Source organism: Parasteatoda tepidariorum, chromosome 8 (genome assembly GCF_982258835.1).
Source record: "Parasteatoda tepidariorum strain Cologne lab strain chromosome 8, Ptep-v5.0, whole genome shotgun sequence".
Taxonomy (NCBI): domain Eukaryota; kingdom Metazoa; phylum Arthropoda; class Arachnida; order Araneae; family Theridiidae; genus Parasteatoda; species Parasteatoda tepidariorum.
The window spans coordinates 71781242-71797980 of NC_141762.1; the positions used below are offsets into that span (position 1 = coordinate 71781242).

The 16739-nt window shown below is 33.9% G+C and overlaps 2 protein-coding genes across 2 annotated transcripts in view; both read left to right on the plus strand.

Moving 5' to 3' along the window:
* LOC147806305 (uncharacterized) overlaps nucleotides 1–16739 on the plus strand; it is a 38804-nt gene that overhangs the window by 12103 nt on the left and 9962 nt on the right. The window contains exon 4 of the mRNA XM_087169135.1: nucleotides 14960–15067. Coding sequence (XP_087025261.1) covers nucleotides 14960–15067 — 108 coding nt within the window. The remainder of the gene's footprint in view (nucleotides 1–14959; nucleotides 15068–16739) is intronic.
* LOC147806306 (uncharacterized) lies at nucleotides 1344–9571 on the plus strand. The gene has a single exon (XM_087169134.1). The coding sequence runs from the start codon at nucleotides 8378–8380 to the stop codon at nucleotides 9569–9571; it is 1194 nt and encodes a 397-aa protein (XP_087025260.1). The 5' UTR covers nucleotides 1344–8377.

Sequence of the window (16739 nt, forward strand, 5' to 3'; positions counted from 1 at the left end):
AAAAAAAAATTCAAACGAGGTTTTTTTCCTTTATCTCAATATTTCTTAGTTCACTAAAAATATATTTAAAATTTTACACATACCTTTGAAAGACCTGGGGAAACAACTGAAATTTTTCAGATATGTTTTTCTTTCTCGAGTTGATGATTAGAATAACTATTTTCAGATAAAATATGAATATTAATCTTGAAAATAAACTTATGTATCTGGCTCTCCCTTATAAAAAAATAAAATAAACTGCGTTTTTAAGCTTAACTGTTGAAAACGAAGTTCTGAAGTATATACATAAAAAACAATATTTACAAAAAAAATTGCAAAATAAAATGCATACTTCGAGTCATTTTAAATAAAAAATACTGGAAGTTTTATACTTGAATTCAGTCGCAGCAATAATATCAAACTTACACGTTAATGGCAAATGTAGTAATATTTCTTTTAACATTAGTGTTCTAGTTTTTTTTTATCAATAAACTTAATAATATATTTGTTGAAAATTAAAGTCGTTCAATTATTAGAATTCATTTGAAAATAAAAAAAACTAATACTTTTAAAAAAAGAAAAAATGCCATTTTTATCAAATCATGCAATACAAAAATTCATTTTAAAGATAAATTCTAATAAAAAAAAACTTCAATGCTCACAGAATGAAAGTAAGAAAAAAATTTGTGTTGAATTAAGTAATATAAATTCAAATTAAATATTTTAAATGAAGAAAACTTATAAGTTTTCAACAAAACCTAAAATAAAAACAAAACTTATAGTTCAAAATAAAATTCAATACTTATTTGGTAATGTACTTTATTATTTCATTTTATTAATTCTTAGATTTTTTTATATAGTAAACGTTATCTTTTTTTTTTTATCGAAAATGATTACTTAAGCAACAAACAGTGAGCAGTTTAAAAATTCACGTTTTCCACCACTTATGAATTTCTCAGGTTGCTATCATATTGCATTTAAATTAAGGATTTAATGAGCATTTGGCACTTTAGTCAAAAATTCAGTTGGTTAAATGAGCAGTCAAATATTCCTCAGAATATTTCTTTAAAAATATATTTTTCTGAGTTTTTTTTTTCTTCTTTTGAATTTGTATAGATATGATAAAAAATATAACATTGTATTTTGACTATATTATAGTATTGTTTATTATAAGAAATAGTTTTAACATAAATTTCAAAAATTTTAAAATCCATGTTTCTGCACATGGCTTGCAAATTTATCTTCTAGAAGACTTAGGGAAAAAAGAAAGTTGGAAAACTAGATTACTTTATTCTGAACCACAAGTTTTTGAATTACTGCTTTTTTTTTTTTTTTTTTTTAAATTTTTTTTTTTTAATCAGACAAATCTATTTCGTTATTTTTTCGATACTTCTAATTCTGAGAATTGAGAAAGATTTTTTTTCTTTTTTTTTCATTTTTGCTTTTTTCTATTCTGCTTCAGAGCATTTCTGTTGACTTAGTTCTTTTTTCTTGACTTTTTCTGCTGCTTTTATTATAACGCAGCATTTTAACAGAACGTCTCATACTATTAATTTATTATCACTCTTTCCCTGTACTGTTATATAAATAACTGGAAATATAGAAAACTGATTTTCAGTGTTAAAAGTTTGTTTTAGGAACCAAGAACAATTTGTATTTTCTGTTTTTCTTTTTCATTAACTTTTCTTTTTATAGGCATTTTTATTATGACACAGCATTTTTTTCAATGAACGTTATTAATAAACTTTTCTTTAAAAAAAAAAATGAAGAAAAAAATTCCTTTTTGCGTGTTTTAATAACATCGTAGTTACAAAATCACAGGGAAAAGTATGGCAATTCAAAAAAAAAAGTAATAATTACTTAAATTTATGCTGAACTCAGCAAGAATAAAGTTTGTCGAATGTGAGATTTAAAATTCGCATGTCGTAATGAAATTATAGGAATTTTTTATAGTACGTGGGAATGCATAGCAATAACTACCGAAAAAAAAAATAGCTTAAAAGAAGAAAGAAAAGCAAAAAAAAGAAGGAAAAAAATTACTTAGATTTAAGATTAAATTGTCACAAATAAATTGCACCAAAAAGTGTTTATTGAAGTTAATAAAAAATTCAGGATTTTCGAAATCACGTTACAAAGAGGAAATAAGTGTTTAACAAAATAATTTATATTTACGATGAATTCGAATTAAAGAAAGCGCGTTAAACATACGTTTACTATTGAATCTATTAAAATTGAACGTGTAAAACGCGATGACTCAAAAGTGCTTTAAAAAGTGAGCTCAAAGTTAAAATTTTTTATTGTGATCAGTAGCTCTCGCGGGCCGCACTTCAGTAGTAGGCGGGCAGCAGGTTATGCACCCCTATGATAATTAACTGCAAGGAAAGGGTAAATAAGACTAAAGGAATTTACAGAGCAACAATAAAAAAATAATAGAAAATAAACTTTTTTATAGTTACGAAGTTGTTTAAAAAATTTATACAAATAAATCTGTGTGAAATCAAAATTAAATCCAAATTAATGTAAGAACAATTTTGAACACAAAAGCGCTACCGAAAGCTAGAAACGCTACCGTTGTTTTTTAACACAAAAACGCAATAAACAGTTAAAATATCCAATACATGAGCATCAATTAAAATATTAATTAGAGGAAAATAAGATTGCAATAAAGTGTTACAATAAAAATAAATTATGCAAAAAAAAAAAAAAAGGCATATTTTTAATATCAAATCACCCTAAAAAGAAACTAACAAATCAAAGTACAAGCAAAAAAAAAAATAAAGGATAAAATCGCATATTTTTGTCTGCTAAAAAATAAAATAAATTATCCTAAAATATGAAACAAAGCTGCAAGACAACGAAAAATAAACGGAGAAATTATTAATAAAAAATAAACAAACTAATAAATAAAAAAACTTCTCAAAAACTAAGTCATTCTAAAAAAATTTAATAAAAATACTACCCAATAATCTGCATTGAAGCGAAGTAAAATCGTACTTCATCAATTCATGAACTTTTGCAAGAAGAGAAGGAAAAAAAACCCGAAAAAAAAAAATAATTAAAATGCACTTAGTCAAGATTTTCTGTTACAAAAAAAAAAAGTTATTATAAATAAGATGGATAAATAGATAAAAAAAGAAGTATAAATTAAGATGTTAAAGAAACGAAATTAATAATAAATAACTAAAAAAAAGAAAATTGCTTTCATGATAAATACTAAATCAGCACAAAAAGTAATACTATATATTAAAAAAAAAAAAGAAATGTATATAACTTATCTGAAGTGTAAGAAACTAACGCTCGCACTGTTCAATTTTCTTAACCATTGAATGACCATGGAACAGCCTAAGTGATTCTCTATTATAAATCACTGTCACTGTACTAATCTTGTAAACCCTGCCTAAAAGCGACGCCCCCTGAGTGGAGACTTACCACTGATTTTGCCAATTCAGATTTTTTTTATCTGGGTATGGATGCACCTAATAAAGATCGGTGTGGAAAAAAACTTTTTTTTCCTTCTTAAATTTCAATTTCGAAAGGGGAAATGTCGCAAATTACGTTATCAAAAACGTACAAGTACGTTACAAGTAAAATTACGTTTTTCTATGACAATTCCATGACTTATCAAGTCTGGCGCGTACGGACCCTGTGATTAAAAAAAATAAAATAAAACAATTACAAATTATTATAAAGTAAATAAGTTATTAAAAAAAGATTCATTTGCGACCGCAGCACTTTTTATTGTATTTAAATTAACATTTTAAGTTTTAAGAAGAATCAAAATAAAAATTTGCTCATTATATTAAAATAAATTCAATTTACAATATTTACGACGCACGATCTTACAAACGCAGAGTTAGCAAAGCGATAACATTGATATTAAGAATAAATTAATAAAAAGCTGAAAAATATTAAATGAAAAAAGTTTGGTATTTAAATTAATCTATCTAATATTACAATGCGTTGTCAAATCATGGTATGTGATATAGATCATAGCCGAAATTGCAATAAGCGCAAAAATAAAGACCAAATTTCTATAATAACGAGAAAAAAATAATTTAAGTAACAGTATAGAAGTGTAATTTAAATATATGGAAAATACAACATAGAGTTATCGATCGGCTTGGTAATTGTGATAGTGTCGAATCAAACACCTCATTTGAAAAATATCGTCAAACAAACGAGTTACTATTAAAGAAAGAAAACCATTTCTTAATTTATCAATTTATTTAGTTCTATTTAAAATGGGCGGCCAAATTAAAGCTGCATTGTGATCATTCAGAAAACTAAAAAAAAAATTTGCGAATAACACATGTTGTATCTTCAAATAAATTTCCTTTTTTAATATTTTTGAGGTACAAGCATACAGCTATAAATAAATTTAATACTTTTAAATAAAGGAAAGTTACGTATTTAAATTTACCGATATAATTACATCACTCGTAATGTCTGTTCAGTTATGAGTAAAAAATTTAGAAAAAATTCTAAATGTATGAAAGGGGGAAAAAAACGATTAATTGAATTAAATATGCTTCATCTACAAATAAATTGTGTGCTTGATTCAACTTTTATGAGGAGCAGTCATACCTTTGCACACACTAGTAATAACATAAATAAAAAAATTAATAAAAAGATCGACTGCTAGGATAAATTCTAATGAAAACGAGAAAGTTAGAGGTTTTATAGCGCTAAACAATATTTTAAAAGAGTAAAAAAAAAGAACGAATATGTTTATACTCCTGGCAGCGTGCCAACGAAGAATGAGAAAAATATTTAAAAAAAAAAAAAAAAACGGAATAAAAATTATCGTTTGCTAATATCTTAAAATAACTTGTAATGTAACATAACTTGAAACTTATTATTGTAAGAATTGTATTGCGTCAATGTAAAAAAAAGTTATTTTAAAATTAGAATTTTTTTTCTTTTTTTGGATAAAAAAGCTTTTTTATTTCGTAGTTAATTGTAGTCCCTTCACTTTTGAAATCAAAAGTAAAAATTTCTTTCTCCCTTCAAAAGAATAAAGCTGGACAGAGGGGTCCAGAAGCTACATGAGAATGTATCTTTTATCTATATGACCTAGTCTGACCCCTAAAATTGTCTACCGCCTTGTGAACAAGATTTCTTCCCTTAAAAAATTCTTTCCAGGAAAACTCTTGCCAGGCCTACTGACCGTCATCATAGCAGTATGGTTTCTTAAAATAAGCAATACGTCCATTTCTAAGAAAAAGAAATTTTTCTAAAAAGAGAAAATAGGAACCCACACAGCTGCAGGAGGGGTTGCATTCCCCGAAGAACTTCTTGGAAGATCTCTTATTTAAACTACTAACTTTAAGAGGAAATAGTAAAGAGGGGGGGGGGAGCTTTTCGGAATCTCATTTACCCATAGCTTTTGAGCTAGAGGGAAGACAAGTTGATTTCAAGAAAAGTAAGGAAAAGTAACTAAGCGGGGGGAGACAGGTCAAAAAAATCCTTTCTTACAGGAAAGTGGTATCTTTTTGGAGGGGACACAACAGGGCGCATTTAATTATATCAGGGCAGGATAAAAGGAGTAAAGGGCAATAGGGCGGATATTTTATATCAAAAGGGCATACGGGGCGGGCCGCCCCGTAAACCCCGCTTAGAATGAACCCTGATTCTGAGATAGTATCAGGGATGCTACGCCTGCGCCATTTGCGACAAACTGAGACAAAACGGCATAACTGCGCCATTTTGCGACATTCAGCTCAGTTTCTGCCAAAGCTGCGCCATTCTGAGACAAAACGTCCAAAATTTGGCAAACCTGAATTTAGTTTCAAATATTAATCCGCATTGCCGTGAGTCATTGGAGATCATTTTGCCGTTCACGTCTCCAAGGGATGAAAGACTTCCACGAAAAAGCGGAAATCCGCTTTTTTCTCCCAATTTTTAAAATTTTCGACCATGTTCCAAAAACTAAAATTTTTAGGGAGTCCAATTAGAGAAACCCAAGCCGCCGGAACGATAGTCGGATTCCTGCGACTTCCGCTATAGAGTGGAAAGGAGTCTAAGTGTTTCGTTTCGACCACCGATATATGATTTTTTTTTTCGTTTGGCTGATTTTCGGAATTTTAAATATTAGGAATTGCGCTGGAATATGCTAAAATTGCGATTTTTAATCAGACGATTTTAATATCAATCATCGATTTTCGTATTTAACTTATTTAAAACTTATGTGTTGCGACTTTTTTTACGCTGTTTAAAAATCGTACTAACAATTCCTATTCACTCAATTTAAAAATTCAATATCGCGATCTGTATTCTCGCGAGTTTAAAATCCAACGTCGCGATTCGTATTCACGCATTTTTAAATCCAATATTGCGATTCGTTATCACGCAGTTGTAATATCAGATCTCGTTTTTCGTATTTGTACGCTATTTAAAAATTACTCATTGCGATTCGTATTCACGTGATCTAAAAATTATTCATCGTGATTCTTATTTACGCAATTTAAAAATTCAATATCGCTATTTTTATTTTCGCGTTTTTAAAATCCAACAGCGCTATTCTTATTCACGTGATTTTAAAATCCGAAATAGTGATTCATATTGACGCGATTTTAAAATCCAATATCGTGATTTGTGTTTTTTAAATCCAGCTGCGCGATTCATATTCACACGATTTTAAAATCCAATATCATGATTTGTATTTTCGTGTTTTTAAAATCCAACAGCGTGATTCATATTCACATGATTTTATAATCCAAAATCGCGATTCATATTCACGCGATTTTAAAATCCAACTGCACGATTCATATTCACGTGATTTTAAAATCCGATATCGTGATTCATATTCACTTGATTTTAAAATCAAAAATCGCGATTCATGTTCACTCGATTTTAAAATCCAATATCGTGATTCATATTCACGCGATTTTGAAATCCAATATCGCGATTCATATTCACGCGATTTTAAAATCCAAAATCGCAATTCATATTCACGCTATTTTAAAATCCAATATCGTGATTCATATTCACACGATTTCGCAATTCATATTCACGCGATTTTAAAATCCAGTTTCACGATTCTAGAAAGAAGTAGAATTAAGTTTTTTCTTGAATTAGTTACTGTAAAGATGTGATATATTTTTCTACAGTTGTTGTATTTAAACAATTACTAAGTGCATTCATAATCACATTTTATGATTGTATATTTAGCTATATAAATTAAAAGAACATAGTCAACTAACTAATCTTGTGAATGCAAGAAAGTACAATCTACTAGTCAATGCCAATAAACTAAAAAGTTTACTTTTATACTTAATAAAGGATGCAAGTCATTTTAGAAAGAAAATTATATTTATATGTGTCTTTTTAAATTGTTTATAATAGTTTTTAAATATTTCTGTTTTGATATAAAAATGTATATATGCTAATTTTTGGCTATTAAGTGCTCCCTAAAATTTTCTTGAAAAATTCCTACCTAAAATATTTCAAAATTTCACTGCACCTCCTGAATTCTATCAAAGAGTGTTTTTTTTTGTGTTATTTGCATTTTCTTAAACTCTCATTATTTAATTACTGAATTTCTCTTTTAATTATTGAAATCTGTAGACCTTTCATTGTAACTGAATAGTTATATATTTTGAGATGAAATTTGAGCTCAAAATGAAATGGGTATTTTCCCTTTTGAATTACTGAAACTAAATAGATATTTCTTTTTAGAAAGTTAACACCATTATATTTTAAAAAATAAGAAAGTTAAAATTTACTTTGTAAAATTCTGGAACAGATACTATTCATTGGCATAAATGATAAATGCAATATATATGAAAACAACAGAGTCCATAAAACAATTTTGTGGACTCTTATAATCAATCATATGCAGGTTTTTTAAAATCCTAGCAATAGTGAATGTATGTATAATTGTAGTACTCCTAGTATGCTATTAATGGTTTTATGGATCCTGAAAATTATCTTTATATTGTTATCAAACTGATTAATAATCATTTTAGCTGAGATAAACTGAGTGAAAAAAATAATTTTAGCTGAGACAAACTGAGCCAAAAAGAGATTTTAACTGAGACGAAATGCAATTTCTGGTGAGACAATTTGATATTTTGCGAGTAGCATCCCTGTAGTATAAAAGCGATCCCGGATTGTAGAGAAGAGTTCTTCTGGGCGCAGACTAGTTCCCGGTGCTTGTAAATTCCTGATGTTAATAAATTATCAAAACCTCATGTTGTAATCTTCACTAAATATAAAAACTTTAACGTGACAAATTTGGTGGAGGCGCCGGGTAAGAGTTAATCTCCCAATCAATATCACGGAGCAAAACACTGACTGGCTTAGAAGAAGCCGTCGAGTCCAAGGACTTCTACCTGAATTTGGACTATACGAAAAACCTAAAGAGGCCGTTCCTGAAACGACTGTGCCAAAGACAGTAATGGCCAATGTGCCAGAGACAGATATGACCACTGGGGACCAACAGGATATGAAACCTGCATTTTGGATGACGCCAACAGTTGCTGCTGAAGCCAGGAAACCAACAATCTTCCGGGGTACTCCAGGACAAGATCCGACAAAATGGCTGAAGGAATACCAGAGAGTGTCATCGTACAATCATTGGGATGACACTATGCAATTAGCTAATGCCTACTTCTTCCTGGACGGCACCGCAAGACAATGGTACGAAAACAACGAGGAATCACTGACGTCTTGGACTTTATTCGAAAATGGTTTGAAAGTGACCTTTGGAGACAGCCAATCCTACCTCAGACGAGCCAAAGACCACCTCAAGTCTCGCGCACAAAAATCCGGCGAAAGCATCCAGTCTTACATTCAAGACGTTCTCGGACTTTGCATTCAGGTTGACCCGACCATGTCCGAAGGAGATAAGGTTTCCCACCTCATGAAGGGCGTCGCAGAAGATGTGTTCCAAGCCCTTCTTACGAGAGAAATCCTGACAACAGCCGATTTTACAAAGTGGTGCCTGTACATAGAAGAAATGAGACAAAAGAGAGTGGGACGGTACAAGTTTGCCCGATTACCTAATGTTGTCCCTATGGCCGCAGTGGACGAAGCACCTGACTTGGCTATGCTAATTCGTCAGATTGTCAGAGACGAAATTCAACATGTAAACGCGCAGCCATTCGAAGTCCATCCCCGTGAACTGCAAACTACTGAGGCTTCTATTCGAAACGAGATGGACCGATCCATAGCAGCCCTTACAACCAACCGACCTCCCTTTATCACGACAGGACGCCCGATTGCAAGACCTCCTAGACGTTTCACTACATACGCCGCAAAGCCACAAAATAATGTTCCTTGGAGTGAACCCCAACGAAAGACCGACCTGTGGCGTACCACGGATAACCGTCCGGTGTGCTTTCATTGCGGACGACCGGGGCATGTCGTTCGCTATTGTCGGGAACGCCGAACCATATTTAACGACTACCGATCCAACAACCCGAGAGGATATCCGTCAGCTGACTATGAAGACGATACTACCTACGACGCACCTCCCAGACGAAGATCCCCTAGTCCTGCCCGAGGACGGTCACCGATACGTCGTATGAGATCTCCATCGCCGATGCTGCACCGCCGTTCCAGCCAGTCGCCAACCCGAGAGGAAAACTAAGCCTTGCGCCCTCAGTGGGAGGTGAGGCTGCAATTTTTCGAAATCCTCCATTGGCCGCTAAATTGCAGGGAAACCACATCGACATTCTCATCGACGACGAACCCGTAAAAGCACTTGTGGACTCTGGAGCATCCTTTTCCGTTATCTCCGAATCATACAGACAAAAACGACGAAAAGTCATGTTCCGAGCCTCAAAAGACACTATCCTTAAGGTCGCCGACGGCAATTTTGTCAGACCACTGGGTACTTGTGTATTGCAATTGACCATAGATGATCGAACACAGCCCTACCAATTTACCGTGATGCCGAAGTGCAGCCATAGCGTTATTCTCGGTTTTGACTTTTTGAAAGCATCACAAGCCGTAATTGATTGTGGCCGAGCTGAACTTACCATTGACGAACTTTTACAAGATCAACCAACGAAGCCTTGTACCTTTAACCTTCATGCTGTGTCTGACTTTGTCATCCCTGGCCGTTCCTTCAAACGCATTACAGTAAAAGCCCCAGAAAAACAAGAAGACATTGATTTAATAGTCGAAGGAAATAAAATTCTGTGCATTAATCAAGGAACTGCTATCCCCTCCTCTATAGCTTCCTTTATCAATGGCGAAACTTCAATATGGGTGGCTAATGGACATGCACAAGCACGTCACATCCCAAAAGGCATGTGCATTGGTTACGCTGAGCCTGCCAACTCCGACTACTTGAACACGTTGACGGAAGTACCTTCATACGCTGATGTTGTTGATGATGTAGACTCAAAGCGCACTGACCTAGTCGACTACTCTCAAATGATGGCCGAAACCCTGAGCACGGAGCAGCGAATGCAATTGCAAAACCTGCTGAGAAGCTTTCAAGACGCATTCTACTACGGACTATCGCGCCAAGAATACAAAATAAAAGTGAAACACAAAATAGACACCGGAAGCCACCCAGCAATCAGCCAAAGACCATATCGAGTATCTCCTACAGAGCGACGCATAATCAATGACGAAGTTGACAAAATGCTGAAACGGGACATCATTCGACCATCAGAGAGTCCGTGGTCGTCTCCGGTTGTGCTAGTTTGTAAGAAAGATGGAAGCTGGCGATTTTGCGTTGATTACCGTCGCCTCAACAAGGTCACCAAAAAAGACGTTTATCCTTTGCCCAGAATAGACGATACTCTAGACTGTCTTAAAGGGGCCCAATACTTTACATCGATGGATCTGCACTCTGGTTATTGGCAAATAGAAGTGGACGAGGCTGATCGGGAAAAAACAGCGTTCGTCACTAGTGAAGGACTATATGAATTCCAGGTGATGCCGTTCGGATTATGTAATGCTCCTGCAACGTTCGAGAGAACTATGGATAACTTATTACGTCACCTAAAATGGAAAATGTGCCTTTGTTATTTAGACGATATAGTTGTATTTTCGCACACATTTCCTGAACACCTTCGGCGATTACGCTGCGTGCTATCCTGCATTCAAGAAGCCGGACTTACTTTAAATCCCAAAAAGTGCCAATTTGGCGCTAACGAAATCAAAATCCTTGGGCATCTTGTATCCGGACGAGGAGTAAAACCTGATCCAGATAAAGTCGCAGCTGTACAAAATTTCCCTACACCGACGACTGTGCATGATGTCAGAAGTTTTCTGGGTCTGTGTTCTTACTACAGACGATTCATCCCAAAATTTTGTTTCCGTGCTAAACCCCTTCAAGAACTTTTAAGGGGAGACTCAAGATTCTGCTGGAATCAGGCCCACATAGATGCATTTACTGACCTCAAATCGGCGCTGACTTCACAACCTGTATTGGCATTATTCGATGAAAACGCACCCACCGAACTGCATACCGACGCCAGTGGATATGGTATAGGAGCCGTGTTGGTCCAGCAACAAGACGAAGAAGAAAGAGTCATCGCATATGCTTCGAGGACCCTATCTAAAGCCGAGAGAAATTATTCGACCACTGAACGTGAATGTCTGGCAGCTATATGGGCAATAGGGAAATTCCGCCCATACCTCTTTGGGAAGTTCTTCAAAATTATTACTGATCACCACTCTCTATGTTGGTTAGCCAATTTACGAGATCCATCTGGTCGACTAGCAAGATGGGCTTTGAGGCTTCAAGAATACGACGTCTCTATTATTTATAAAAGTGGAAGGAAGCATGCTGATTGCCTATCACGAAATCCGGTTCCTAACGAAAACATTTCAGGAGTTGAGTCCCTTGCTGCGGTGACTGACTTGGCTTCGGAGCAACGTGACGACCCGCAGCTTGCCAAGCACATCAGAGTCTGCAAAAATTCAGCCGACTTGTCAAGCGCAGGGTTCTCCATGGTGAATGACATCCTTTGCAAGAAGAATTTTGACCCGTCTGGAAAACAGTGGCTACCAGTCATTCCTAAGAAAATGCGGTTAGAAATTCTCCGCCATTTTCATGATGAACCTACTGCTGGACACCTGGGATTGACAAGAACATATGATCGTCTCCGAAAGAGATTCTTCTGGCCGGGGATTTTCCGAAGCGTGCGCCACTACATAACACATTGCAAAGAGTGCCAGCGTCGAAAAGCTGTCCCGCTGAAGCCACCCGGCTACCTGATCCCCATACCTCCAGCCGAAGTCCCATTTCAGCGTATTGGTATGGACTTGCTTGGACGTTTTCCAAAATCACAGGATGGAAATAAATGGGTAATCGTATGCACCGACTATCTTACACGATACGCTGTGACAAAAGCTATTCCCAATGCAGAAGCTCCAGAAGTAGCAAAATTCTTTGTTGAAGAGATTCTTCTAAAACACGGAGCTCCGAGAACCATCATCACGGATCGTGGTCAAGTTTTTCAGTCGAGACTCATTGCCGAGATCAACCATCAGTGCAGCGTAGTTCATCGGATGACGACCGCATACCACCCTCAGACGAATGGACTCACAGAGCGCTTCAACAAAACTTTGGCAGACATGCTATCCATGTACATAGACGTTGAACACAAGACCTGGGATCTGATTTTGCCGTTCGTCACGTTTGCTTATAACACAGCTAAGCAAGATACCACTAAGCATACGCCATTCTTCTTGACGTTTGGACGAGAGGCTGAAACAACATTAGATACCATGTTCCAGTACCCCATCGAGGATTCGGAAACAGACTTCATTGCGAGGTTGAAGATCCGTGCAGAGGAATCTCGCCAGTTGGCTCGGATCCGCACTTTGGAAGCGCAAGAGAAAGACCGACGTCGCTATGATTCCAAGCATCGCGCAGTGTTCTATCAGCCTGGTGACTTGGTGTGGATTTTTATTCCTGTGCGCAAGGTAGGTCGCTCCGAAAAACTTCTCAAAAAGTATTTCGGCCCGTATCAAGTTTTGCGTCGCATTTCGGAGGTCACATATGAAGTTCAAGATTTTGACCCTACATCCAGGAGGCGTAAACCAAAGGACATCGTTCATGTTCTCAGGATGAAACCCTACTATGCACCAGAGGCACAAGAGGACTTGTTTCCAGGCACACCGAGTACAGACCAAAACATGCGGGTCGCCAGAGTTCAGAATCAAAATGCAAGAACTGATGTCTGCAAGGCGACCACGGCCTATTCCGGACCAATAACAAGATCACGCAGGAACCTATAACAGCGAGACGCTGTTCTTTTAAGACGGGAGTAATGTCGAGTCTCAGTAGCTCAGGGGTAGAATTCGCTTCTATAAAGCCGAAGATCCTCGGTTCGATCCGGGAAGCGGACACTCATTTTTCTATTTAGTTTATGAGCATTCCAGAAGCTTCTGGAATGTTCAGTCTACGTCATTTCCTCTTTCGTTGTTCCTAGGAAGCTTCTAGAACATTCTGAGATAGTATAAAAGCGATCCCGGGATTGTAGAGAAGAGTTCTTCTGGGCGCAGACTAGTTCCCGGTGCTTGTAAATTCCTGATGTTAATAAATTATCAAAACCTCATGTTGTAATCTTCACTAAATATAAAAACTTTAACGTGACAATATTTTTATTGCATCATCATATGGAAAATGTTCTATACCTACTTTTTCATCAGCTATTCTCATTAGGTTGCTCAAATGTTCATCAGTCAAATCTGTTAGGTTATTTTGTTTTAATTCGGTTTTGGGTGCTAAATGACAGATGCTGAACTATTCGGAATCACTAATTAAATTTGTAGCATTGTGCACGCACTTGCCTATCCTCTACATCTGCCACTATAGGCTTTTCAATTATTTTTGTTATAGTATAGTGAAGTTCGTTGAAGTTATTTCCATGTTCATACTTCTTGTTAGGTCTTCCAGCATAGTTTTCACACACTTCAATTTTTACAAATTGCTGTAAATTGTCGGGGAGGGAATTCGGTAATTCATTTACAGCTAAAAATGGAGCTAACTTTAAACAACTTATTATAAAGGACTCATTTTTTTTTCTCAACACTTGTCGTAGCTGTTTTCATATCTTTTTCAAAATGGCGGATTTTATTCAAATTTGCGGAAGACGAAATTTTTTCCAAAATTCGAGAGATTCGCGGATTTTAAAATTGATTAATAGAGTGCGCGAACTTCTCGTGTTAATCATTTTTAAATGCGAGAAAAGAAAAAAATATGCGAGGTTCTCGCATTCTTGTTCTATAGTGAAAACACTGCTGTTTAGTGATAACTTCAAAATTGTATACCGTTTTCAATATGTTTTTTCATTGAATTTTTCAATATTTTTTTACAGAATATTATCTGATAAGGTGATAATACTGGATTATTTTATAATAAAAGAATACCACTTTCAGTTTTAAACTGTTAATTTGCGATAAAAATAAAATATCAAATCATAATAATAATAGAGAATAATATTAAGAATGATAGAGGATGATAAAGAAATACTACTATTAGAAATATATAAATGATGAAAGAATAAATAATTTATCAGTATTTGTTATTTAAGGAAGCGTATCAATTTTCTGGCCATAGGAATGTGTTTATACCTTTGAAAAATCGTTTTAAACCCATTTATTTATATTTCACCCAGAACTAATAAAAAATATATTGGTTGAAAAATATATTGGTTCAAACATAGTTGTTTTTTTATTCCATAAAAATTTTCTTAAAAATATTTATTGCTATGAATTTAAAACAAAATGTTAAGTTAAGCATAAGAAAAAAAAGTGGAATGATTTAATGTGCTTAGATATTAGTATGGCCTGTTTTTACTTGAAATAGGAACATGACAGAGTTAAGAAAACTATTCTCATTCACAACTCTAATTCAGCTTTTTAGTATTAATTCTTTTAATATATACCCTTATAAATGAAACATTTTATTTACAGAAAATAAAGAATTTTGTTGGCATAACTGAATATTTAGCAAGATTATTTTAGACAAACTATACTCCAAGTTTCATTTTACTAATTTTAATTTTAGGGTGAGAAAAAGCTCTGGGAGGGTTCAAATGCAAGCAGCAAAAGCTCTAGAAATGCAAGCATGGACACTTGGGATCAGACTCCCACTAATGCCTGCAATAGTGCATGGGTAATGTTTTCTTTGAATGTTCATTTTAATTCTTATTTATTCTTTTCTTGCCCACAATTAGGTATGTCATCATACACTGCAGTTTTGAAATGTATTAAATTTTTTAAGTGTATCAAATTTTTCTTTCAAAACTACCCCACAAGTAAGATGTTTATGGTACATAATTATCTTACATTCTGTAAGTTTTCTGGGCAAATTTTATATCAACATAGCAATGAAATAGTTCAATATTCTTGGAATGCATCCCACATCTGCACCTAATCAAAAATGATAATACAAGCTGAAACAAATGTATTATTTTGCACACTTGTGCCAAAATTTCAGAAACTGTGCATTGATTATTTTTTGATAATATTAGAAACTGTGCATCGATTATTTCATGATATTGTTTCATTTTTTTTTATCAATATCAATTTTGCCACGGCTATGAATTACTTCCTTCTCCGTTATCAAATTACATATGATTTTCGGCTTATTTCGAAGAACTGTACGGATCTTAAGACTGTTCATTTTGGACTTCTGTGAAAGAAAAATATCTTGATATTTTCGTACGATTTTATTAAGAACGAGAAATTCAAATCGCACATTTTAGGAATTACTTTTTGACACACTCAATTTGTGAAAATACATGTGGTGCTTCGATCGGTTTATTTTTATTTGGGCAGTTTTTGCTGTTGATTTTCTTATAGTTTTTTACAATCCCGAAACTTTCATCACAGAATTTTTCGCTTAATAATGTATTCATTTTAGTTGTAAAACTTGAATTTACCTAACACTAGCTGAAAACTATATTTGAGTTTATCTGCTACAAAAGTTTTTTTTTTTTTTTGCTACAAAACTTGTCTCGTACCTGATACAAACTGTTTTTTTTTTTTTTTTTTTTTCCTGATACAAAATTTTTTTTACATGTTTCATAATCAGTTTTTTATGATACCAAACTTATATTTTCCTGAAAAGAAACCTGATACAATTTTTTGAAATTGAGTTAGACTCCTGTATTAGATATATTAATTATTGTATAATTAAGTTTTTTTTTTTTTTTTTTTTTTTTTTTTTTTTTTTTTTTTTTTTGTAAAATTCACTCAGATTGTAAGCTTTATAATGGAAATTTGGTGGGTTAGGTGCCTGACATGTCAGATCTGCTACAGTGGCCTTGTAGTTTGAAAACTTCTGACCTTGATAACAGTGTACTGTACAAAAAAAGATATTAAAATATTGTTAAATATGAAAGACAGTATTCCAGTACAAAGTTCTATATCTGGACGTCCGTGTATGGGAAGCCTCTCTTTTTCCGCACACTTTTAAACAATAAAATAAACGAAAAAAATAAACTTTCTCCTTTTAAAAAAAAATATTTTTCTACTTTCCATCTGTTAAAAAAATATGAGCCAATGAGAATTCTTCGCTTTTCTGCTTCATTATGATTTTACCTGATTTCTGATTTTTGTTTGATTTTAATCTAATTTACACTATAATGTGCAAAAAAAATTAGAAATCCAGCATATTACTGCAGCAAAAGAAATTTCACTTTTTTCTCACGTCTTGCATCAAAGGATTATTGCCGCCAAGAATCACACACTCAAATTTCTGAGTGTGCAAAAATTTAACATTTTGAAAAAATTGCAGATTTGAGATAAAATTGTCACAACTAAACCGATCGTGAAGTGATTAT